This window comes from Ochotona princeps, chromosome 9 (genome assembly GCF_030435755.1).
Source record: "Ochotona princeps isolate mOchPri1 chromosome 9, mOchPri1.hap1, whole genome shotgun sequence".
NCBI lineage: Eukaryota > Metazoa > Chordata > Mammalia > Lagomorpha > Ochotonidae > Ochotona > Ochotona princeps.
This window is the reverse complement of record NC_080840.1, coordinates 5,504,674-5,531,832: the sequence shown is the minus strand read 5'-3', so window position 1 is coordinate 5,531,832 and position 27,159 is coordinate 5,504,674. Positions and strand designations below refer to the sequence as shown.

General features: G+C 52.1%; 1 protein-coding gene across 2 annotated transcripts in view; it reads right to left on the bottom strand.

The window, feature by feature from the left end:
- ZFAT (zinc finger and AT-hook domain containing) overlaps window positions 1-27,159 on the bottom strand; it is a 174,062-nt gene that overhangs the window by 121,521 nt on the left and 25,382 nt on the right. For both annotated transcript variants that reach the window (XM_058668455.1, XM_058668456.1), the window contains exon 3: window positions 16,510-16,761. In XM_058668455.1, coding sequence (XP_058524438.1) covers window positions 16,510-16,761 — 252 coding nt within the window. The remainder of the gene's footprint in view (window positions 1-16,509; window positions 16,762-27,159) is intronic.

Here is a 27,159-nt window from a genome sequence, read left to right as displayed (position 1 = left end):
AAGATAAAACTGATAAATCTTCAGTTAAATTAAAAAGAAAAAAGAACATACAAATAAAATCAGGTGAAAATATATACTACAACTGACACCACAGAAATACAAGAATCATTAGGGACCATTATGAAAACCACATACCACCCAGCTGGAAACACATCCTGTGGACACCCTGAGCCATCAAGACAGAGCAAATCTCGGCCGACCAGAACAAGTCAAGAGAGGGCATCAAAAGCAATCTCTCAGGAAGAAAACCTCAGGACCTGCCAGACGGCACTGCTGGAAGAAGGAGCTCAAACTATTCCCCACAGTATTGGAAGAGGGAGGGGAAACCCATTTCATTCATGGAAGCCAATGTTATTTTGAATCCAAAATCAGATTATAACACAACAAAAGAAGGAAACCACAGACCAACATCCCTGATTCACAGAGATGCTAAGATTCTCAACAAAATATTAGCAAATCCGGCAACACATTATAAAAATCATTCACCACGATCAAACGTGACTTATCCCAGGAAAGCAGGGATGGGTCAATAAACAAATCAACAGATGTAAAATATTACATCAACAGAGTGAAAGATAAAAATAATATGGCTTTCTCAATAAACGTAGAAAAGCATTTGGTAAAATGCAACATCCATTCACGATAACAATGTTGAAAAAAAACAGGTAGAAAAGGAGCACATGCCAACCTAACAAGGGACGTGTACGACAAGCCCACAGCCAGTCGCACAGGGAACAGGGAGAACCTCGGAGCACTTCCGCAAACATCTGGAAGCAGAGCGCAATGTGTATTCTCGCAACTCTTACCCAGAGCAAGCAGACAAGAGAAAGAAATGAAGAACAGGAGGAAGGAAACGATCCTTTTTATCAGACACAACCCTACAGAAAAAGAAACTTAAAGACCCCCACCAAGAGACTCATGAACAAATCAGTAAAGTTGCAGGAATACAAAATCAACACTCTTACACAACACAACAATAACAAACTCAATGAGAAAGAAATTGTAAGAGCTGTTCCATTTGCAATAGGCACAAAACATATCTGAATAAATTCAACCAAGGATGTGAAAGGCCTCTACATTTGAAATTACAGAACACCAGCAAAAGAAATTGAAGACACACACACAAATGTAAAGATGTCCCCATATTCATGGGATGGAAGAATTAATATTATTAACATGTCCATATGGGACCTGAAGTCAATGACTCAGTGGCTAAGTCCTCACCTTACAAGCACCGGGATCCCAGCTGCCCCACTTCCCATCCAGCTCCCTGCTTGTGGCCTGGGAAACAGTTCGGGCTGGCTCAAAGCACTGGGACCCTGCACCCACTTGGGAGACCGGGAAAAAGCTCCTGGCTCCTGGCTTGGGATCAGCTCGGCTGTGGCTACTGCAGCCACCTGGGGAGTGAGCCAGTGGACGAAAGAACTTTCTGTCTCTCCTTTTCTCCCTAAAAATCTGCATTTCCAACAATAAATAAATCCTTTAAAAATAAATAATAAATTGTCCATACTACACAAAACAATTTTCAGACTGAATGTAAACCTCTTTAAAATACCAATTATACTCTTCACAGAAGTAGGAAATCTGATACTCACACGGAAACACAAAACACCTCCCAGTAGCTAAAGAAAACCTGAACAAAAAGAACTAAACTGGAGACTTTACAATACCAGCTGCAAGACACATCACAGAACTGTGATAATCAAAACAGGAGGATATGACATTGAAACAGACACACAGCCAAGGGAACGTAACAGACTCCAGAATGAGCTCATACCTGGCCGGCCAACTGATGCTCAACAAAGCTCAGCATAGGAAAGAGATCCCTGCACTCCCAGGTCCAGCAGAATCAACATGGGTCTTCATAAAGGGAAGTGTAGAAAAAGAAAACGTGGTATCCATACATACTTGAGTATTATTCATCCATTAAAAATAATGAAATACTGTTATCTGCAGCAAAATGGATGGAACTTGAGATGACTGTTACATGAAGCAAGCCACACATGGAAAGATTCAAACCCTATGTCTTCTCTCATGTGTGGAAGATTCGAACAAAACTCAGTCTGAACTTAGAACAGTGATTGCCAGAGGCTAGGAGAGCTGGGAAGCTGGGTCATACATAAGCAGGGTCTAGTGTTCCCCAGCACTGTCCACAACAGCATGCTGCACACGCCATACAAAGAACCAGAAGAGGGGAAAGGCAGGGCCTCCACACACACACAACAGATGGAATGCTGATTGTCCGCAAGGCTGGTTTACACCGCACACGTGTGCTGAAATGCTACAAAGCTCCTCATAAAATGTACAACTACTATGTGTTCACCAAACCATGTTAGAACACACACCAAAACAGAGAGAGAAAAAAGAGGAACCTGAGTTGGCCTGGATGGGGAGAACACACTGGATGAGACGCTTCCTACTGCAGTGGCTTCTGCTGTGGGCCCTCCCTTTGGCTGCTCCATGGGACACACAGCGGACACCCGGACCCTGCACCCTCCTGCTACAGGATCTGATCAGGCTGGTCCAGCCCTGCTAACAGCAAGGGCTACAGGAACTCAGCCTGGCCAGTGGGCTCTGGGTGGGAGGAGCCAAGCAGACCCTGGGAGGGACTTTCCTCCAGTGAAGGAAAGGTCACTTTCCTCTCTCCTGCACGGGACAGTGCCATGTCCCCCACCTGGGATGGAGGCAAGCACCTGGCCAACCATGAAGGGATAAGGGCCAGCCCACATCCACGCCTTGAGCATTGAGGTGAAGGTCAGATAGGTACTGGCCTGGGACAGCACCACCACGCCACTGAGCCAACCCAGGACCACTGCTGCCCAGACATCTGTGTGGCAGCACAGATGTTCCTGATCCCTTATGGCCCAGCAACAGTGACCCACAGACCGACCAAACCCCCACACTGCTTCCACACCCTGAACCTTGGCGCACAGGTACACGTAATACACAGTGCACTACTCCACACCCCCTACTGCTCAACAAACAAACCAAGAAACAGTTTTGGTTTCCCTCTTCCATGATATTCTGTACTGCTGTGCTTCTTCATTCTCTCTCTCTCTTTCTCTCTCTCTCTCTCTCTCTCTCTCTCACTCTCTCTCTCTCTCTCTCTCTCTCTCACATCACTGGCTAGATCCCCCTTGCTACCTGTGATGGATGACCTCTTTGGAGGCTCCACCATGCCTGTGACCTCCTGGAGGTTCGGTCCTTGTCTTGCTGAGACGGCGAACCTTCAGCAGATAGACGACCTAAGTCAGACCACCAGAGAGAGCTTTTGTTTGCAAAGACGAACAGGCCAACCGGGAAGGACTCCATGGCTGGGGCTGGGTTCCAGGGGCAGGCTCGGAGGATGGATCTCTTTGAAGCCTGATACCGCTTGTGACACTGGGGCAAAAACTGTGCCATAGGGACATGGGGAGCCACATGGAGTCACACTCTCGCTGTGGTCCTTGAACCCTGACACACAGAGGCAGAGCTATTATGTACAGAGAAAGAGAGGAGAAAGACAGCATGGCAGGCAGGCAGAGTGAGGGTGAGCAGGTAAGAAACAGGAGATGCAGGAAGAGAAAAGGCCGAGTGAGACAGGGAGTGCATGGGACAGTCGCACACCAGCAACCCTGCTGATGGCTCACCCTCCAACCTGAGCTCTCGAGAGCTCTGGCCCTCCCTCGGCAGCTGCCTCTCAGGCTCTCCCTGTGTCCTAAGGCCCACCCGACCTTGGACAGCAGACACCATGGAGCAGGTGCACAGCTGCCTGGGGTAGCTGTCATAGGCAGGGAATTCTAGAAGTCACTGTGGCAGCATCATGAGTCAAACCCCGATGCCTACAGCTACACAACCCCAGTAACAAACGCTGGCTTTCCTCCAGCCACAATCAGCCCACTCTTATATCCTAGCTGGACACTCAGATATAAACTGCCTGTGGCAAAGGCTGCTTAGGGGAATGCATAAGGCACCTGACAACAGCATGTCCCACAGGCACACTCCCAAGTCCCCACATCTTTCTCAGGTCCTCTGTAACTTCCCAGACATGACCCACAAGCCAGGCTGGCTTCATTCTGCAGAGCCGTGGAGGCTGCAGCACCAAGGTCCTTGACTGCCCTGTGCACCATGTGCCAAGCACTGCACTGAGCAGCCTTGGAGATGGCCCTTGGAGACCACTGTGAGGACTGGAGCACGAGGTGGAAGCATCGCTCCCACAGAGGAAGAGGCCGCATGCTTGACGAGCAGCAAGTGTCCAGGGCACTCAGTCAGCGGGAAGTAACTCCAGGTAAGCACCAGGTCGGGGGAGAAGGGCAGGGAACTGACACAGGAGACTGAAGAAAGGCCAGTGTGCTAACCTGACCCACATCCGAACGCAGGTGTCAGTGTAGAGAAATATCTGCTTCTCCATCACATCCCTGTTCCGTCACGGTGTAAAGCACCTGTCTTTGTGGCATCAGGTCTACACATGCAGGAGCTCAACACTCCTCTGTGGAAATGTGGGAGGCTGCAGGAGCGGAGAGAAGGTTTCAGTCACGGTCCTGCAGGTGTTTCTGTGCTCAGCCGCTCTCGGACACCAAAGCCCTGGCTCCCGCCTGACCTGGCTACTCCCACATTGCCTCAACCTGTCTGTGAACTCACAGCAGGTGCCTCCTGAGCTGAGCCTGGCCGCCACGCTGCTAGAGCTTTTGTGAGCATTTCCCTGGTCTCCGAGATGATGGTCTCTCACTGTTTCGGAAGTTTTCTCTGAGTTACTGACTTCCCTTCCTCTTTTCCCTTGGCTAATGCCTTCATTCTCTCCAGTTCCCTTTTCTGCCGGAACTTCAGCAGCTCAATGCAGGGTCTAGGTCTCCCCTGTGCCTGGCTGTGGATTGAGCCCACATGGTGAGCACACTGTGGGTGGGCTGGGCACACACAGCAAGGAACTGCAGGTGACACGCCCCGTCTCAGCCACCCCTGGATGGTTTCCCTGGATGACGCGATCGAGGGCAGCCAATGAACTTCCAGGAAATCCCTCCCAAGTAAATCAGATGTAAACAACGCACTGTGAAAACTTTAGAAAACGATTTCCATGAGAGCCCCTGGCATGTATGCAACAGCCCTTCAATGTTTTGCTTCCTGGCCATCCCCTGGAAACACCCCAGGGACACCACCCACCTCAGAACACACGCTGCTCCACGGCCACTAGGTGAGTGGCAGGTCCATGGTTAGGTAGGAGGAAATGAAGTTAATAGGCAGAAACTGTCAGGGAGCACAGCTGCCATGCCTCTGCTCTTGGCATCTGGCAGTTCTAGCAGGTTCTGGAAGGTGCTGTGCTTCCATGTAAGCCTTCCGAGTGGACCCTGCAGCAAGAGCCTCGGCCCTCTCTAGAGAAGCCCTGGGCCTACATCCTATCCCAGCAGTGAACACACCCCTCCTCCTCTATTCAAACTGCTTCAATCCCTTCAGCCCCGAGTATCCTGTTTGCACTTCAGCTCTGTGCTCAGGAATGTTAACATCCTCACCACGCTATGTGAATGAACTCAGTACATGCCATAATACACCGGCTAGCATGACTAAGCACTGAGATGACAAATTCTCGGGATGGTGGAATAACAACAGGCTAAGAGCGGCAACAAAGATCTGGGTTCTGACCTACAGCCCATGACTCTGAGGATCGGGGGCTGTACGGCTCTACATCACTGGGTAGTCAGTACTCAGCCTTTTCCCAGAACAGCTATCTGTGCTATTGCAAACTACTCCAGGAACAGGGTCCCATTTCCAAGGTCATCTGGAACTCAATGGCTGCCCAACCTATGAGCCCTCTGCACTGCCACTAGCCATCCACAGGTGGGGTTTAACTCAACTGCAAGGCACCCTCATTCTCAGCGTCCATGAGCAAGTCCACTGCTACAAGCTCGATGGGAGGCCTATGGACAGAGGGAAGTCCCAGGGATAACTTTACTCCTAGAGATCAGACACTCGGCCTTATGCAGAAGTGGCCTTGGGGGACAGTGTCCTGGGGAGACTGAGTGACCACGCTTCCCACTCTTCAGTCCCCCAGCAGCTCCAATCTCTTACTCCCGTGCTTTCAAACGTGGTCCCTGGGGCATCTGCTGCAGAATGCGGTGGGAAGACAGGCCCCCGGTCCGTGGTGTCCACTGGCAGACTGCACCGGAAGGAGCCTGCCGCCGGCATCACTGGACCTTTGGTGGAAGAGGGTGTTCCAAGAGCTTTGAGGACTCCCCCAAGCACAGCCCGGCACTTGGCCCACACGGAGCCAGGACACACCAGTTCTCGGACACTGTGTGGGAAATCTCATTCTAAACCAAGGTCCTCCCCATTAGCCAAATATGTCTAGAAGCCACAGAAAGTTTACCTCCCAGGCTCTGTGGGTGAGTTCACCTTGGCGGCTGCCTTCCCATCTGTCCCTTGGGTCTCTGCATCTGCTTGCTAGTCATCAAGCTGAGCACGTCTACCCTGAGAGCAGAATTTCTGTCTCCAGTCTCATCAACATTTATTCTCGACCACTTACTAAATCCTGCTCTTTGTGGCCTTGGTTTCTTTTCTCATTTTCCTTGTTTACAAATTTTCTTAACTGTCCACTTACAAACAGAACACCAATTGCGCACAGAGGAAATGCACAGTGACCTAGGCTTTGCAGAAGCACAACAGGATTCACAGCTCACTGGGCAGAGGATCTCGGAGTGCCCCACACTGAACCAGGGTCTGTGCCCCCGCAGTGCCCCAGCCAAGGGCGATGCCTGCCCACTGGGTCAGCATGCCTGGGGCAAAGACAGACAACACAAAGACATAACCAATGAGGCGGAGGCTTGGCTCCAGCTGCTCAGGATGCCTGCACAGTATATCCCAGATCCTGGCTCCAGAGCTGACTCCTCCACTGCGAACCCTGCTAATGCACATGCCTGAAGGTGGCACAGGACCTGCACCCACAGGGGAGACAGAACTCCTGGCTCCTGGCTTCAGCTTGGCCAGACCCTGGCTGTTGCAGTGCAGGCAGCTGGGGCATGAAGCAGAAGATAGAAAATCAATCTCTCTTTCTCTCTTTCTCTCTCTCTCTCTCTCTCTCTCTCTCTCTCCCCCTTCCTTTTTTCTTTTCCTCTGTGTGTCTGCTTTTCAAAAAAATGAAAATAAATTTTAAAATGTAATAAATGCATACCCTACACACTATGTTGGAGTGAAAGCGCAGGTCTGTGGGAAGCAGCCGTGAGGGGTTCCCAGAGCATGGCCCACTGCTTTCAGTCCTGCTCAAAGGATCTTGCACAGCACTTGTGCTTGAAGGCAGTGAGAGGTCCAGCTGGGTCACTGGCTTCCCCATGGGACACGCACTCCACAAGGCCAGCTGGTGTTTAGCCTACCACCACACGCACACACATCCAGGAAACACCATCAAGTGGACAGTCAGGAAGGGCTCTGAGGGTCTCGCTGGTGCTGGGCATGGTAACCCCAGAAGGGCCAGACTGGGCCCTTGCCGGGGTCCGTGCAGTAGGTGTGGACGGCACGAAGGTGTGAAGAGAACAGCTCCCCTGCTTGGCAGGGCCCGGGGGAGCTTCCAGCTGTTTGGCAGGGCCCGGCGGATTTCTCTCTGACCACCTTGAAGCAGTCTCACCACCTTTTTGCATGGAAACTCAAGCACCCCACTAAGAATTCTGTAATCTATTGAGGCATCGTTTGCCCCTGTGGGATGGCTTTTGCCACCAACGTGAGCTTAAGAGTTAATGTCACTGATAATGTCTTGGGCCTTTGACAATTTACACACGGGAGTACAATTAAGCCCATGCCATTTTTAAACACTTTATTGGGTACTTAGCCATTGCCTCAGAATTTGGTCCAGACATGCAGCACTCCTTCTGGGAGGGGGCTTGAAAATATCCTAAATATTAATGCGAGTGATGGGAGTGAGAGCTGAAATTGCTGTGGCAATAAATATAGTTATTGTTATCTTATAGGCTAGCCTGTTTTTGCAATTTTTTGGAGCATAGAAAATGTAGCTGTTTTAGCCACTTTTATAATTTTTAGCTAGAGGAATTAAGGATGCTTTTATTAAAAAAAATGTTTTTGATTATTGTTTTATTTATGGGGTTACAGGGTCTATAGTTGTAGGGGGATTTAATATTTGTAATTTTTGTTTTTAGAATTATATTTTTTCCCTTGTAAACTATTTTCCCATTAAATAATGGGCAAGATGTAGAAATAGAAATGTGGTAGGAATGTACTACTGATTAGCAGGTAATCGCATGTGCCTTGGCCTTGGAGTCCTGGCTGCCGCTCCATGGCTAGTGTTGAAGAATGAATAACGGCTTGCTTTGAAGAATATGAATACAGTGTTTTAAAGAATTATCTCTAGGGACACCTGCTTAGCCCTGAAGTGCAGACGGAATGACCAAATGTCTGTACACGCCCCCTTAGTCTTGAAGTAAAAAAAATAGAACAATTAGTTGCTTGTGCAGAAGCTTGTGAGGTTTTGAGTAAATAAAAAGGACAGCTTTTTCTTGGGCTGTTGTGAGAACGCACCAAGTGTCAGTGTCTGTGTCTTTCTTTATCGCCGACTCCACGCACCCTTCCCGAGCTCCGAACTCTTGGCTGGAGCTGGACTCCGGCAGGCCCTGCCTTCAGGCTGCTTAGCTGCATCCCAGATGCAAGCCGAACCAACAGCAGTTGCTGCCCAGCCAGGCAGCACGCTGCACCTGGTGCCATCTCTGCCGGCCCTTACCACCAGGTTCCAGAGTCCTCCACAGACTGGGCAGCTGGGCTCGGTGACCGCAGTGGAGACACTGGCATCCATGTCCTAGCTCACTGTGGGAGCACTTCCCACAGCCCTCTCTCTGGTGTCTCACAAGGGCCACTGGGCTCCAGGAGGGGCCAGAGTAGCAGACGGTGGCAAAGCCCAGTAATATCCTGGCTGGTAGAGAGGGCAGCGAGCCTGGCCAGGGGTGGGAGGGACTGCCAGTGCAAGAAACTGCTCCTTAAAGGAGGCTCAAGCTGCCAGGAAACAGCCCTTTCCTGCCTCCAGTCCCACCACTCTCTGGTGGGGGTCAAGGTGTTCCCGGAATCAGCACTAGCAAACCACTTTTACGGAGCTACAGTGGTGAGGGTCAGTGGCAGAGGGGAGGCTTGTGCTGTGTGGTCCCAGAGGTCCCCATATATAGCCAGAAGCTATTTGCTTCTAACACTTACATCAGGTGAACAAACTCTGGGACACAGCTGGCTCTGTGGCACCACAGCCTGTGGCTGACCTGGGCATCCAGGGTCCGCGCTGGCAGCAATGCCCGTCTCCTCTGTTCTTGGGGAGTGAACACTCAGCCGAGATGACAGCGCACAGGCAAAGCTGGAATGCCCAGCTGGGGCTGACAGGAGTCGCAATAATGTACTTACCCTGGTCTCAGAGAACACCCTGGGCCAAAGAATGCCTGGAGAGGGAGAACTGGCAAGCTGAGGTCCCATAATATACACATCCAAATGTGGAATCTAAGGATGTCAAAGAGAGCAGGTAGGGTGTGGGGATCCCAGGCTAACCACCATGCCCCAAAGACACCACCTGCAACAGGAACCTGGCTCCGGCTAAAGTTTGCAACTTCATAATTAACGCTCTAATTCTATTTTGTTTTCAAGCTGCACTGAATGTGCATATTCATGGAACACTAGCAGAAGCTCTCCGTGCCTAGAATACTCCACAGGCTTGCCCTGGGTGAGCCAGCTCAGGGAAGCCAGCCTCGCTCTCTTGTAATAACACCATGCCCATCCTCAGAGCCAGACATGACAGCATGAAAGCACTTCAGCACTGACCAACTCCTGCGACTTGGCCGTCACACGCGGCCTCCAACACCTGCGACTTGGCCGTCACACGCGGTCTCCAACTCCTGCGACTTGGCCGTCACACGCGGCCTCCAACACCTGCGACTTGGCCGTCACACACGCGGCCTCCAACTCCTGCGACTTGGCCGTCACAAGCGGCCTCCAACACCTGCGACTTGGCCGTCACACGTAGCCTCCAACTCCTGCGACTTGGCTGTCACACGCGGCCTCCAACTCCTGCGACTTGACCGTCACACACAGCCTACAACTCCTGCAACTTGGCCGTCACACGTAGCCTCCACAGGTGCTTCTGAGACCACCCTTGCGGGGTTCGTGATTTGCTCCAAGGACCCTAAATGTATTCTCTGAGAAATCCAGGCCTGCAGCAGAACCCCATCACCCGGCCCAGTCTGGCAGCTTTCAGGACACTGCACAGCACTGTCTGAGTCCAGCTGGGAGTGGCCATGCACCAAATGATGGCTCCCAGCTGAACCTGTCAAGGGGACTCTGCACCAGGGGCTAACTGTCATTAACAGGGGGCCTGGTTGCCACAGGCCTCCCCGTCCCTACTCTCCCCCAGCCTCCCGCACCCGTTCCAAACACCCTTCCTGCCCCTCTCACTGCAGAGCCCTGGAGACAGCACATGAGTAAGGTGCCTTGTCTCCTACCCTGTAACTGAAGGTCACTGCTCGGATAAGGCACAGCACAGAATACTGGATTTAGACTCAAGGGCATCTGAGCTACAGCCAGGATCGGTCTTTGGCAGATGAACTGGGAACTCTGGAATCTGCAGACTGAGTCACCGTGAGGTCACAGCGGGAACAGCTACAGAAGCAGCTCACACCCGCGACACACACGGTAGGCCCTGGGGACCTGTTCTCTACGGGGTTCAGTTTGATGGTTTCACGCTGGAGAAGCACAGCTAAGCCCAACACATCTGAGGCTGAGCCCACAGGGGCCTCCCTCATCTGTAGTGATGCCTGCCACGGTCTCAGACGCCAACACACAGCTGCAGGTGCAACATATTAAATAGGAGACTCCAGAAACAAACGATCCAGAAGAATTTTGAATTTCTACTATTACAGAGTACTGTCAGAATCATTTCTTCGCCAGTTATTACTATTAAGCTCTCACTGTACCTAGTTGATAAACTACAGGAAACAACAGAGGATATGCAAGGCTCAAGCAGAACGGGGGGCTTGGCACGTGTCACCGTGGAGAGGAAGTGACTTTAGGGTTTCAGGATTTCCATTGGCCACAGGAATGTGTACAGCAGTGAGGGCCTTGGTGTCTGCCTGACGCCGCAGCCACCTCCGCCACACTGCATGTCAGCCTCAATGTTCACATCTTCCTCTGTTTCACCTCCTTTAGGAAACTGATGACAATGCACAGCTGGATCGGGAACCTCCCAGAAGGAAGAACAAGAGATGAAGGGGAGGGAAAGCCTGGCGTGGAGACCCCCCTCAACCAGATCAACACAGGTGGACTGCATCCTCTACTCAGGACCACAGCTCTCACCTGGAGCTCCATACAGTCTCCCCCTCTTGCCTCATTACCCAGGCCAGACAACATCCTGCCTCCCCAGCTTCCCTACACAGCATCATGGCTCAACGCTGCACCTGCCTAAGGCCAACAAACAGTGTCCAGTCTGCGATGCCATGTGCCTGCTGCTGGCTGTGTGGGGCCTCCCACATCCTCCTTCTTCCCCTCTCACCACCCAACTCAGCTCTGAAGCTCATCCCAGTGCCAACCGCCATCCCACCCCTCCCTCGTGGTCTTCCACCCTCACTTTACCCTCCTCTGATTCAGGGCAGCCTTCCTTGCCTCCTCAGCTACAGACACTCTCACAGCAGACTCCTCAGGATGCTGCCCTGGGTGTTGGTCCTTCTGCTCCATCCACTGCTGAGAACCTGGATGCCAAGCCCTAGGCCAGCGCCTGTGCTGCTCCGCACCCTGGTGGACAGTCCACAAGGCGCCAGACTCAACATGAGACCAGAGCTGACTCACCTTCATCCTCTGTCACACATTTGCACTGGAGATGGGTGGTGATGTCTGCCCCATCTATCTGACACCCAAGCCAAAGGCCTGGTGGCCTCTCACCTGTCTCACTTTCACAACCTTGACCCAGGTCCTGCAAATCCTAGAGCCCGTCTTGGGTCCCTTGATACAAATGCAGAGGCCCCAGAACCCTCCCTGGGACCTGGAGGCCCCTGGCTCCCCTTCCTGTGTCCTCCTCCAGTGCTGGGACTGCTCCCTGAGCCTGTCCAACCCTCCACTCCCTCCCTCTGCCTCTACCACCCCAGCCCTCCTCTACCATCCATTCCCCACCTCTCCTGAGAAACAGCTGAGATGGGGCCTGTGGCCTTGAACACTTGGTGCCATAGTTCCATCCGTCCTCCCTGACCACCGCCTGCTCCCCAGGCTGCTTTAGAAGCCCCTTGGCGGACTCACCATCACCTCCTACCATCATTCCTCACACAGAGCGCAAAGTCATTTCTGCCTGACCCATGGTCATCACATTCACTAGACACTGAAATCAGCAAACACCCACCTACTGGGACTATGAAGAGAGGCACTCTATTCCTCCAATGCATGGGAAAATGACACATAGAGGCTCAGATCTCCCATTCTGCTCAACCTCAGTGGTCCACACATAAGTGCATACTCCCTTCAGCTCCAACAAGCTCCTCTCCCACAAGGAAAACAAAGTCCATGGGGCACAGCACTCCTGGCTAAGTTCTGCTTCACTCATCTCTGCCTTCTTCTTGGCTCTTCATCTTCATCTCTCCTAGGCCAGACCCCACAGTGTGTTCCCACCACACATTTGGAAAAGGTCGAGTTTGGGTCTGCAGTCTCTGCCCTGGGATTCCCTACAAACCTGCACAGAGTACCCTACACAATCGGGACACTGGGGTGAGCAACACCTACCTTGTGACAGGCAGATGAAGAGCTAAATTGTTAATGTGGTCAAGTATTTGCAGAAATTAATTCAGATGCACTTGTTTATAATGAGCACCGCAATAATATGCCAAAGTATCTATTCTAAATTTCCCAAGAACTCATTAAATCTCAGAATACCCTAGAGAGTAAAGTGTTATTGGCTACATTGAAACAGGATGTTCAGCACAGCTGTCACAACAGCACGCTGATAAGGGACTGCCCTCTGGGACTCTGCCTCCTACCATCCACCCAAACACAACACTCTGAAAAGCCACTTGTCCCCAGCTCTTACTTGCTGAATATGCACCGCCCTCCTTCCCTCTTCCCTCAGGCTTTCTCACTGGTGGCAGAAGGGTTGGCGGGGGGAGAGGGCATCAGGGGGACAGTGTGACTTGCAACAGGGAGAGCCCAAGCACTCCCAGCTCTCCCCACCATAGGATACAGTCGAGCACACTTCCTGGCCCATGAACTTCAAGAGCAGCAATGACACTGAAACCAGCCAGAGGTATCCTCCCCCAGTGCTGCTGGAGAAGACAGTCTGTGCGCCACTGGGCCCCTGAGCACCTGCAGCAGACATGGTGATGCTATGGCCCTGTGACCTACAGGTGGGGCCGGGCCTCAGACCTCGGAGCTCCCACCCCCGCTCCCCCGCCCCACAGCAGTACAGAGGGGAACCTGGGTTCATAGTTGGCAAAAGGAAACGGGCTTCACAGAAACGCTTTTTCCACGAGGCTGATGCTACTCTGACTTTCCACCTGCAGCCTCTCAACACATCTGGCTCCAAACCAGCATCAGCTCGGCAGACTTGCTAACACAAATGTAAAGAAAGGCAGAGACTTGAAATGCTATTGGGCTGCAGGTGCTTCTTAGATAAGACCAAAGAGCAGACGCCTTGCCTTCCACAGGAAGCACTTAGCTAGAGCCAGAAGGAGTCTTCATGACCCTCTTTGCGTAAAATAACCTGAGAAATAACAAGCATGGAAAGGTTCTGAAGGTGCTTTTATCAACTTGATGTATTGATGTAGGAGGGTGGCAAAATGACTTTCTTAAAATACAAGCTGTTCCACGGAAGGGCAGAAAAACACAAAGCTCTTCTGCATTCCTTTACTTCAGTAATGCAGAGTAAAAGAGATAAATACTGAACACACAGCAGAAGTGTGATGTTAATGTGCCTCGTTCACAGTAGGGAAAGGTTTGTTTTGTTTCCTTCTAATTATTTTAACAAGCTATCCAGTCAAGGTCAATTACTGGAAATGTCACTAAATTGCTCCTTGAAGAGCAGGTGTTAAAAAACCCTATGAGATTTTTCTGGCTGTACTGCTGCACTTAGCCAGCCCCGCTGGCCACAGCACAGCTGGACCTGAGGTCCTCGATGCACAGTCTAGAGGCGTCCGGAGCAGCCAGACAGGGAAAAGCACCCAGAGCGTTCATCTGCCCAAGTGCAACTTGTTAGCATAACATCGACTTTGGGCTTCTGCTTCCGGCTGCTCCAATTCCCATCCAGCTCCTTGTTCACGTGCCTGGGAAAGCAGCAGATTCAGCCCAAATCCCTGTATCCCTGCACCCACGAGGGAGTCCTGGATGGAGTTTCTGGATTCTGTTTTGCCTTGCCCAGCCCCGAGCACCATACGCATGTGAGAAGTGGACCTACGGATGGAACATCTCCTTCTGCCTCTACCTCTGCCCTTCATTGCTTAAATAAATCTTTTAGAAAGAAAATGAAAGGAAGGAAGGAAGGAGAGAGCTGCAGGCAGGATGGTCATTTCTAGAGGGTTGGTGAGAACACTTGACAAAGGCGACCCTGGACGTGGGTGTTTTGCACATCCCAAGGGCAGACACAGCCAGGTTTTAGGCGGAGACAGAGCAGCCGTGGGGAGACTCGGGATCGACCCCCAGGCCTACCCCAAATGAGTGAGGTGTGGGGAGTGGTGCGCCAGAGCCGCCCCAATGCATATGAAGGGCCAACGCAAGATGGAGGCTGGCCAAGGGCCAGGAGGCAGGGTTGGTCCCACCAGTAGGCAAACAGGAAGTCACAGGGATCGGCTGATGCCCTCGCTGCAATTATGCCATTGCTACTGGCCTATCAGGTAGCGCCGAGTGGACCATGGGGAGAAGTGATTGGTGTAGAGCTGTATATAAGCAGCCACTTTTTGCAATAAGGCGTCCGGTCCAGGTCCGGTTGCGGTTTTTCCAGATCTTTATGTGTATGCCTTGTCATTAGTGTCGCGGCAGGTCGGCGACAGTGAGGGGCCTCTGAATGACCTTCTGCATCCTGGAACATTCAGGGTGTCCCATGTGGGGCACAGGGACTCAATTACTTGAGCCATATCTGCTGCCGCCCAGGGTGCACCCTGGCAGGAAACGGGAGTGGGAGCAGAGCTGGGACTGAAGCTCAGAAAAGGAATGTGACCATTCCAAGAAGGTCTGCACTTAAAGAAGGATTCAAAGCAGAACTTTTCCAGGCTTGTTTAAGGAGCAAGCCACCGACTGTGGCAGAACATTTGGTTACCCAAACTCCAATGCTTAGTAAATCCACCGGAAATCAGAGCTGCCGGTTCAAGGCATGTCTAGCCTAATCCTTCCCCCTTCGGCCATCTCATTCCTATCAACCTCTTGACTCCAGGTCTGTGTCCCACACTGGCCCAGGCAGCCTGCTAGGCTTTCACAAAATTACCTGAGAGTCCTGCAGGGAACGCACAAGGTTTCTGGACTTCTACAAACCTGCAGAGGTACCAGCAGTAGGCTGTGAATGGCCAACCCTTCCCGTGCACTTCTCGGTGGTGGGTGCCACACTAAGGACCCTAAAATTCTGGTCTCGCTGAGTCTTCACAGCGACCACTCAAGGCACTTGGGTCATGCTCTGTTGCTTCTTCAGGCACATGAACAGGTAGCTGGATCAGAAATGAAGCAGCTGGGCCTTGAACTGATACCCACATGAGATGTCAGCAACACAGGAGGTGGTTCAATTGGCTGTGCCAAAGGGCTGGCCCCTGATACTGTATTTTCAAGTAGAATTGCTTCCCAAGTGACAGCTGAGTGCTATCAAAATAGCAGCAATGTCTTTAACACAGGGTACAGTTTGACAACTTCAGCCTCGCTACAAAGTCCCAAGGACAGCAAGGGAACCACAGCAGGCGCCCCTCAAGCTGCAGCCTAGTGCCCCGCTCCTCCTGAGAGGTCACTGCAGCCAGGCTGGACCATGGTACCTTCACCGTCTGCCCACACGTCGCCCCTCCAGCCTCCTTTATGGGCTGCAGCGGGTTAAGCCCTGAGAACACAGCCACAGCAGGCACCAGCAACTAGTCCTCGGCCTCCCAGAGTCCACCAGCTCTCTCGTGGGGGCCGCGGGCAGCAGCCCCCTCGCTGTCCTTGTGCTCACATGGCCCCTTTCCTCCCCTCCACTCCCCGGTAACACCCGCCTTCCTGAGCCAAAGCCATTGGACCATGGTCTCAGGCCCACTCCCAACTTGGCAGCGCAACCTTTCCTTCCGCTGATTATTTCTTATCTGTTGAGATGTTGCATTTTAAACCCTTCTCAGCACTCCCAGACAGAAACTGCTCAAGGGCAGACAGTGTGTTTATCTTCTCTGCAACTCCCAGTGTCCACTCCAACATCTTCCCTGTGTGCACTGCCCTGGAAGACCAGATGACACATCCACATCAGAGATGGTGTGAAGCAATGGCCGGTAGTCAAATAGAGAGATCTGTGTGAGCACTGCTCTCTCCCAGTAAGCAGCAGCTGCCAAGTGCTTCTCTCCAGAGGGTCACCACCATCCCCCCATCCCCAACGCGCACCTGCCTCGCCCTCCTCCTCGCCCAGGTTCAGCACAATGATGCAGATGTGCTTGCGCAGCTGGCGCGCATTGGAGAACTTGCGGCTGCACTTGCTGCACTCCAGGCTGCTGGGGGCCGGGGGGCTGCCTTCCTCGGTGGTTTCTGCCCCAGCCTCGCTGGAGCTCACCACGCTTTCCACCAGCTCCTCTTCAGTGCTGGGCTTCTTCGTGGAACCCTTGGGCCGACCCCTCTTCCTCTTCATGACCAGAAACTCTACAAAGCAAACAAGAGGTCAACAGAGTCACACCGGGCATCAAGGCAGGGCACAAAATCAACTCCAAGAGAATGCGAGGAGTCTTCAAGAACTTTCTCGAGTGCCACAGCAAGCTAATCCTTCACCCTGTGGCACCGGCATCCCGTATGGGTTCTGGTTCATGTCCCAGATGCTCCACTTCCCACCCATATCCCTGCCTGTGCGCTGGGAAAGCAGAGAAGCATGGCTCAAGTCCTTAGGACCCTGTGCCCACATGAGAGAGACCAGGAAAGTGCTTCTAGCTCCCAGCATCAAACAAGTTCAGCTTTGGTCATCGTGGCCATCTGGAGGGTGACCCAATGGATGAAAGAACTTCTGTTTCTCCTCTCCGCAAAATCTGCCTTTCAAATAAAACCAATAAATATCATATGTATATAATTTGTGGGGAAAAGGTTATAAAAAAAAACTGCACCTGGATTTCCAGATGATCTGCATTGAAACAAGCTTATCTTTTCACTCCACTTTTCCACTAACTCAGTAAAGCCCTCTTGTAAGTTCAGGTATCCCATTTCATGAGGTGAAAAGTCTGCATTAATTCCAGAAATAACCAGCTGTGACAGTAGCTTTGGGCTAGTGTCATTTTAACTGAATGGGTAATGGCTGTGTAATACACATGTGTGACGTATTACATGTAATATGCCAGCAGAGCACATCAGCTTATCAGAGCTTTTCCTCTGTGTGTGAAGCTGAGATGGACTTCAGTTTACGGCTACTGCCCCCCCAGTCTACGAGTCCCGCCCTTTGGTAGCCCCAGCTCCCACTGAAGCCCAGTTCTCAGAGACTATGGGGGACCTCCCTTGCAAGAGGCTGACCAAGGCTGCTGAGCCTGTCACCCCTCCGCAAGCTGGCCAGACGACTGCACAGCCATGATTATCAGGCTCAACTGTCTGAGAAAGAGGGGAAAAGATCATTACAATTACAGGCTGCAAACTCTAGGCTGAAAAGGCAGTAATGGTACTCCCAGTGACTTTCCAGGTTATGATGGGAGCTGTGGTGGAGTGAGTTCAATGCAGGCTACACCCTGAGTTTCCTCTACACTGGTGTTCACGTTTAGGGGCGACGGGGAGGCGGGGGGATGCAGAGGGAGCAGTGAAGTGAGTAGGTCTGGAAACGGAGCATCACACACAGCTCATGTGCAGGTGGCACGCCTTGCCTTCGGCGTGATGTGAGCCCCAAATGCCCCAGCCTGGCTGCCACCTCTGTTCCACAGCCATCATCTGACTGAGGCCATCTCTGAACCTGAACGCCGGGGGCAGGGCGGGGTCCTGGTACCAACAGTACCCAAGAAGTGTCCATCTGTAGAACAGGCCAGGGCTGGGGCTCTGCAAGGACCCTGCAAGTCAGTCACTCACGCACGCTCACTAGTCGGGGCAGGAGGCCGCTGGGCAAGCCTGTCGGAAAGCAGCAGCGCCACAAGAAAACACCATGGCATGGAGTGCCTGAGAACCTGAGGTTCAGGGGGACTGGGGAAGACTTCCTGGGAAAGGGGGTCCCTTGCAGGAGCAGAGCCCCTACTGAGCTGCAATGCCAAGAAAGGGTCAGCCTCGGCCAAGACACCAAACCTGAGCTCCCTGAGGCCAGGCAGCCCTGCAGCCAGGTCCACCTGCCCCCTCCCCGGGGTGTGTCCTGGGCCAGCCTAGCAATAACCAAGAAGCACGGTGGCTATGTCTGGACCAACAGCAGCCAGTGCAGAGCGGAGGGACATGGACAAAACATAGCTCCCCAAAGTCATGTACATTTTCCTTACTATTCTTGACAACAGGCACTAGTGCCACGCACCAAAGTGGCAACTTCCATCAGAGAAGCCAGGTTGGCACTGAAACACACACCCGGCATGGCAGCGCAGAAGCACAGTGTGTACCAGGTCGGGGGAGGCCTGTACCCCCATCTCTGAAGCCCCAGCCATGGGCTCTGGGCCCCTACCATGCAGACAGAGGCCACTCCTCTGAAATGCTCTCTGACACTGTGGCTGTGGCCACAGGCCCTCAGCTACTGGCAGTGACCTCCAGGCCCCTGGATGTCCTTCCTGAAGGGAGAATCACTGTTTGCTCCCCAGTGACTTCAGCCACGGGACAAACAGCAGGATTTAAGGGGGGGGGACTTTCTTCAGTTCCCCTCTAAAGCAAGTGGGGAACCCAGTTACTGGTCTGGGCCTGCAGGAAGAGCCAGGGACTAAAACTCAACAAACTGGGCTAGGTCGTAAAGCTCCAGAGGCCCAAGGCCAGTGAGCATCCCTGTTGGAAAACCCTGAGGACAGCAGGAGGTGCCGGGGTGCAGACAACCTTGCCAGGAACCTTCCCAGCCCCAGCCTGCACCCACGGCTCTGCACTCAGTGGCAGCAATGAAATTACGGTCCTATGGATGGCACTTTCCTGAGCTCAGTGAGTTGCTTTCCAGCAAATTACTGAGCCTGAAGCAAGCAGCAAAGAACCTAAATCAGAAGCTGGCTGGTCCCAAGTGAAGCAGGCCTCGGGGGAACCGCTGAATTTGTGGCTGGCAGCAGGAGTCTGAGGCAGACTTGGCAGCATCATGGAGAACTGTACCCCTGAGCTGGAGATTGGCAGGTTCCCCCAGGGGCACTCCACGGCACAGGGATAGCAGATACGGTGCCTCCAGACTGCCAGCCAGCATGCCCAGGGGGACGGCTGGTGCAGACCTGGTGCTCTCCAGAGGCACCATGCTGGCCCTGAGCACTGGCCATGCTGCTCAGCACCTCAGCTGGGCTTGTGCATGGACTGGCACGAATGCAACTGGTGTGTGTGTGTGTGTGTGTGTGTGTGTGCAGCGTGGCCATCAGAGAAGACAACGCAAGCTCCTCCCTGCGAGCATCTCAAATGCAATGGTGGGAAAAAATGCATCTTCCTATTTTCTTTCATGCTGCCTCTGTAACTCAGCAGCACGCCGCCAGTGAGCTGGTAAGAAATAAATATTCATAATGAAACTGAAGCAGCTTCAGTCCTGAGAACAAGCTGCTGCTGCAGTCAGGCAGCCACACCTGCTGGGAGGACTGAGACTCCGGGACCAGGTGGGGACAAGTCAGCCACACCGCCAGGAGGCTGTTCCCCTGCCCCATGCTCCTCCACTCAGCTCTCCCAGAACCTGAGATCTGTCCAGGCAGGGCCATCCCTGGGAGACGCCAGCTCCGGATGCCACCCCATCTGCCGAGCGCAGTCGCCACCCCAGGTTTCTTCCTCCACCTCGCGTGTCACGTCATCACTCCCTGGCTCTGCAGTGCACCAGGCTTCGTGCCACACTTCCCAGGCCTGGCCGTGTAGGTCCTCCAGCACTCGACCCAGTCCTGTATACACAAACGTGCGCCAGCACCTAGCCCTCAGTGCTTAGCACAGCGCCACAGGCCTCCCCACACAGGCACAGAACATCCTGCCCCGTTACTCACCCATACTATTCCCCTGCCAGTGGGCACCAAACCCTAACTCAGTCCTAATCTTTCAGGCCCAAATCCTGGCGCTTCCTCCCAGAGGCGGTGCCCCACTGATCTGGAGAGCATGCCACCTCTTCCACTCAACCCACACAGCAGCGTATTCACACACACTGCACCCGGAGTGCAACTCCTGTCCCCGCCTTCTATCATAAACCCTGAGGTCTTGGCTGGTCCTTTCATGCCCAGACCCCATGGGGAAGCAACAGAACTGCATGACAGAAGAACTCAGTACATGGTTGAGTGTTTGAGGAAAAGGAAAGGGGACATTTCTCACGGCCCAGGTTTGCAATAGGAAGAAAGAAGCAGAGTCTCTTCACCCTGCCGTGAGTGTGGACACATCCTCCTCCTCATCAGAAAATCGTCATTGTGGACCCCAGGCCAAAGGCTGGCAAGCCAGAGGGCCCGTGCAGACGGCTTCTAAATGCAGCCACAGGGCGACGCAAGCAGTATGGAGAGCATAGCCCAATCGGGACGGCGGCTCGGCAGCGCCAGCCCTTCCTCCCCAGCTACCTCACCAGGACCTCACAGAACCCGTAGGAGGTCGGAGGTCACAGACATCACTTCCTCAGCAGGACGGATATGGGCGACCCACAGCTGCAAGGGACTTGGCACGCTTTTCAGGCAGCACCCTGCTCTGCATCATCTTCCACCCCGCCAGGAGCCTCGGGTGGCCTCACACACCCCACAGGATTAGGGACGCACGTCTGCATTGGGCCACGTGTGCAGAGCGATTCCCATGGGGCCTGGAGTTCGGGAACAGGAAAGTTCAACCAAAGCTGCCTCTACTGCGGCCCTCCTCACAAGCGAGCCATCAGAATGCCATTGGTGACCAGGATCGTGCTCACCAGAACATCTCTCTGAAGCAACTAAGACCTTCCCAGCCAGCCCACAGTCACATCACGCAGCCCCCTGATGGACTTGCATTTTCGCTCATTCTGGCTCAACAGGCTCTTGCTTTTTTCCTTGATGTCTTCATTTCCACATAGCTCACACACCAAGAAATCCCACCGAGAATGAAGGGCATACAGGTTGTGTTAGGCCCAGCAGTACAGTCTAATGCAAGGAACAGGAAGGCCAGCTTCCCAGCGCTCTCACTCTGCTGCATGGCTTCCGGTCACAGCAGCTAGAGAACTCCAGCAAATCCTGACAGCCTAACACCTTAGCGCCCTGACTGTCAAGCCCCTGACTATCATTTCCAAAGCCCAGAAAGTAATCTGCGAAGCAGCGGATTCTCTGTTGGAACGCAGGCACGTGAGCCTTTGCGTTTCTGAGGAAGGCAGCATTGCCGTTCTGCACTTAGCCTCACTGCACCTCACTCTCTGGCACCATGTTCCCACCGGCCCCACGGCGAGAAATGCCACATCCGTGGGAGCAGCACCGATGGTACCCGAGCCCAGAGAGGCCCCAGGCCCAGCCCTCCGCCTGCATGTCGTCGCGTTAGCCCACACGGAGGTGTGAGTACCACCCCTGGGTTCACATTCAGACACTGAGCTTGAAAAGATGAACGCACGCCCAGCTGACAGAGCTAACTGGTAACAGAGCCAGCACTGGACGGAGCTCGGTGTGCCTCACAGAGCTGCTTCTCAGGGCCGACCGCCAGCAGTGCAGAAACATCTCCCTCTGAGCTCCACTTGGGATACACTCTGCAGGAAAATGATGAGCCTCCCCACAACACCCCTGGAGGCAGCCAAGCGGGGGCGCGCACCTCGCGCCAAGTCAGTTCAGCAGGCAGCCCAGGCAGTGTGCACAGGCACCTGCATCAGAAAAGAGCCAGTAATGTTAACTCCTGGCAGATAACAGAAGTCACAGGCATGGGGGGGCCTCAGCAGGGTGAAGGCATCAGGGCCAAGGCCCAGCAGCCCAGTGACCCACCTGCACAGGCCCTGGCCACATCAGCCTAAAGCAAGTTTTCTGAGTCATTACCCAGAAAGAGAGTCTATCACCAACTCCCATGCCCAGAAGAGTCCATCTTGCTGTGATGGCACCATGTGTGCCAGCCCGGGACTCAGCACAGCTGGGACAACTCTGGACCCTCGGTCTGTCCCCGCTCTACCCACCAGAACTGGGGGTCTGACTTCAGTCGTTCCTGGAACAAAGAGTGAAGCCCCCCCCCTTGGCTCGGCATGACCGCCCGTAGGTAACCACTGTCCAGAAGACAGACCCCCAGATGACAACCTGGACACGCACCTGCTGGGGAAGCAGGGCTGCCTTTACCCTAGAGCAGCTGGTCCTCTTCAGTGAAGCACCCCCCCCACTCGGCTCGGCATGACCGCCTGTAGGCAACCACTGTCCAGAAGACAGACCCCCAGATGACAACCTGGACACGCACCTGCTGGGGAAGCAGGGCTGCCTTTACCCTAGAGCAGCTGGTCCTCTTCAGTGAAGCGCCCCCCCACTCGGCTCGGCATGACCGCCTGTAGGCAACCACTGTCCAGAAGACAGACCCCCAGATGACAACCTGGACACGCACCTGCTGGGGAAGCAGGGCTGCCTTTACCCTAGAGCAGCTGGTCCTCTTCAGTGAAGCACCCCCCTCACTCGGCTCGGCATGACCGCCTGTAGACAACCACTGTCCAGAAGACAGACCCCCAGATGACAACCTGGACACGCACCTGCTGGGGAAGCAGGGCTGCCTTTACCCTAGAGCAGCTGGTCCTCTTCAGTGAAGCGCCCCCCCCACTCGGCTCGGCATGACCGCCTGTAGGCAACCACTGTCCAGAAGACAGACCCCCAGATGACAACCTGGACACGCACCTGCTGGGGAAGCAGGGCTGCCTTTACCCTAGAGCAGCTGGTCCTCTTCAGTGGCCCAGGCTTTCCCCTACAGAAGCACACACCACGCTACACTGAAACCACTTCTTGGTCTACTTGCCATCACCAGCCATAGGGACAGAACTAACGGCACTGTGCCTGGGGCCCCAGAGTGGAGCAGACACCACAAACAGCCGAGGGATGCGGAAATCCCAGGAGAGAGGGAGATGGTAGAAGAGACAGAGCAAGGCTCCCAGGAGACAGCGTCAGGGTGTCCCTAAGGCACAGCTGGGAAGCCCGCATCCCACATCAGAGCGCCTAGCTTGCCTTCCAGCTCCACCTCCTGACCCCCTGACCCCAGCTCCCTCCTAACGCAGTGCGTGTGTGTCTAAGAGGATGTGTCGTGTGTGTTTGTGTGTGTGTGTGTGTGTGAGAGAGAGAGAGAGAGACAGAAAGAGAGAGAGAGAGAGAGAGAGAGAGAGAGATGATGGGGGAGGAAACACTGCTATCTCAAGTAACTGGCTTCCTGCCACCCAGTGGTTGACCGCACCCTTCCTGCGTTCGTTCCTTGCTCCCAGCTCCAGCCCCGGCCTCCCTGTTGGAAGCATGTGGTGGATGGGAACTCAGTCTGTGTGGATCTTTCTTACATTTAAAAAAAAAAAAATTTTTAAGGCAAGGACTTTTTTTTATTGGAAAGGCAGATATACAGAGAGGAGGAGAGACAGAGGAAGCCATGTCAGCTGTCAGGAGACTGTCCCAGCACCACAGTGTGTGCGTTCGGTAACCTTACAGGAAAAGCGACACCGGTCATTCCATTGCAACATGCCGTTTTGATTGCTCTTATTTAAATATGACCTATTACTTTTAACCTCTTCCTATCCCTAATTACTAAATTAAACTTTAACATAAATAGGTTTAGGAAAAATATACACAAGCACTTCTAAAAGTTCATGGAAAACGGAATCAAAAAAATACACTGGGGCTGGCATTGTGGCATAGTGACTAACGCTGCCACCTGGTTCATGTCCTCGCTGCCAGGCTTCTGATCTGGCTCCGTGATAACGGCCTGAGAAACACAACAGATGCCGGCCCAGTGTCTCGGCTCCTCCCAACCACCTGGGAGACCTAGAAGAAGGTCTGGGATCCTCACTTTGGTCTGGTCCAGTACTGGCCAGTGGGGCCATCTGGAGAATGAACCAGCGGATGAAAGATATCTCTTTCACCCTCTCTCTCCCGCCCTCTCCCTCCCGCCCTCTCCCTCCTTCTCCCTCCCTCCCTCTCTATCCCCCTATAACTCTGCCTTTCAAAAACTAAACAAATCTTTCAAAAATAAACAGAATTCATAACTAAAACTGCAAATACCAGAGGATATATTACAGCTGACACCACAGAAATCACAAGACGTTACAATGAACAATTATATACTGACAAATCAGATAAACAACAAGAAACAGATGAAATCGTAGAATCAAACATCCCAGCAACAAGGAAATGGAAAATGGAATACACCAGTAAGTAAGCGGAACAAATCAGTAATCAAAAAACTAACAATGAAAGGTCCGGGACCAGGTGGCTTCATTGGTGGATTCTACAAAATATTTAAAGAACAACTGACATCAATCAACCTCAAACTTCCCCAAAAGGTAAACAGGAGACACTCCAAACTGCAAGCTCACTCCAGGAAGCCAGCATTCACCAGATACTAATGCCAGACTAGGACACCCAAAGACAACAACCTTACGGGCCAATTTCCCTGATGGACACAGATACAAAAACAATCAAAATGCCAGCAAGTCACATCTAAGATCACCCTGAAAGGATCCCACACCCAGACCAAGTGGGATATAAGGATGGGAGGGGAACACAGCTTACTGCAAGTCAATAAACAGGACGTAAAACATCAGCAGAGCAAACAACAGAAATAATATAATCATTTTAATAGAAGCAGAAAATTGTCAAATAAAATTCAATGCCCTTTAATCATGAAAGCTCACCAAAGCTGGACAGAGAAACAGTGTACTTGAAAAATAAAGGCAGGCCACATATGACAAGCCCACAGCTGCCATCCACTCAACAGGAAATGTTAAGTTTCCTAAGCACAGGCATGATACTCACCCATTCTACAAGCACTCAACTGCTACCATTCACTCAACAGGAAATGTTAAAAGTTTTCTAAACACAGGCATGACTACTCACCCATTCTACAAGCATTCAACTTGATATCAAAAGCCCTAGCCAGCATAATTAGCAAGAAAAACAAAAGCCATTTAATCAGGACGAAGGTGACCTGTTCCTGTTTGCAAACAACTGTGTCTCATTACACACAAAATCCTGGGGACTCACAGCAAAACTACCGAAACGACAGAAACTAAACAAAACTGCAGAGAACAAAATCAATGGGCAAAATTGAATAGCAATCTTACACCACAATAAACTATCCAAAAGTGCCATCAAGAAAACAGTCACATTCACAAAAAAAAAAAAAAAAAAAAAAAAACGATTGTAAGAATAAATCTAACCAAGGACATAAAAAGGCCATACACCGAAAATTACAAAACACCAACCCAGAGAAAACACCAACCCAGAGACCTTCAACACGAAAGAAACAGGCAGGCGCTGTGGTCCAGCAGCTGAAGCAACCCGCTAACATCCCATTTAAGCACTGCTTTGGGTTCCAGCTGCTCCACTTCTGGTCCAGCTCCCTGCTAGTGCACCTGGGACAGCCTCTGCACCCACAAGGGACACCAGGAGGATAGCCACAAGCAAAACAACGAGAACGGATGCTTATCTTACATTAACTCATAACGGATTCAAGTCCAATACGCAAGACCTGAAATTGCAAAATACAGAGGGAACCGATGCGCTACAACATTGGACAAGGTGATGACTTTTCGGATTTGACAACAAAAACACCAACAAAGCAAAAAAAGTAGCAGAGCCGCATCAACTCAATCACACAGCAAAGGAAACAATCAACAAAATAAAAGGTCACAGAACTGGAGAACATATTCGCAAACCATGAAACCTGTTCAGGGGCTGTTATTCAAAATAAACAAGGAATTATTATATCTCAATAACAAATAAATAATATGATTTTATAATGAGCAAAAGAGATGAACAGACATTTCTCCAAAGAGGAGATACAAATGGCCAAAAGGTTTGTGAAGTATTCAACATCACTAATCCTTGGGGTGACACAACTGAAAGCGCCATGGGCTAGCACATCACTCCTGTTAGGAGGACTGTTCTCAAAGGCCAAGAGAGACCACACACAAACCTGTGAAGCCAGAACCCCGACCTCACCCGTTCAGAACGGATGAAGACCTAAATCCCACAGCATTAATCACAGGGAAATGCAAGCCCAAACCACAGGGGGCTGGCTCACATCCTCTAGGGCGGCGACGACCAAAACCAGGAAAATTAACAAATGTTGGTGATAAGGTCAAAAGGGCTCTCTCACATACTAAACACAAACTAGAATGAGGCATTCGACAACAGCGGGCAGCCCTCAGAAACCTAAGAAGACAAAATTACTGCAAGACCTAGCAATTTGGGAAAATAAATAGGAAAAATAAAAACACAGATCTATAAAACTCTCACCCACCAATGTTCAAACAAGCATCATGCGTAACAGGCAAAAAGGGGAACGAACTCAACTGTCCATCAATAGATACAGGGGTGGAAAGAACTCAACTGTCCATCAACAGATGCAGGGTGGAAAGAACTCAACTGTCCATCAACAGATGCAGGGTGGAAAGAACTCAACTGTCCATCAACAGATGCAGGGGTGGAAAGAACTCAACTGTCCATCAACAGATGCAGGGGTGGAAAGAACTCAACTGTCCATCAACAGATGCAGGGGTGGACAACCTACGCCCTGGAACACCTTTCATGAAAAGGAATGAAACATGCATGGACAGAATGGCTCGACCTTGAAAACAGAAGCTAACTCTAAGTAACCAGCACAAAAGGTCATTCACATGAAAATTACAGACCAGGAGAGGCAACTGGGCAGGAGGGGCTCAGGGCTCCCTGGGGGTGAAAACTGTGACCCTGGAATAACACTGCGAATACATGAAAACACTGTATATGAAAATATATCCCACTGTACACTTCAAAACTGTTAAGTTGGCAAATTGTATTTTATGCAATTTTTACTTTTAAA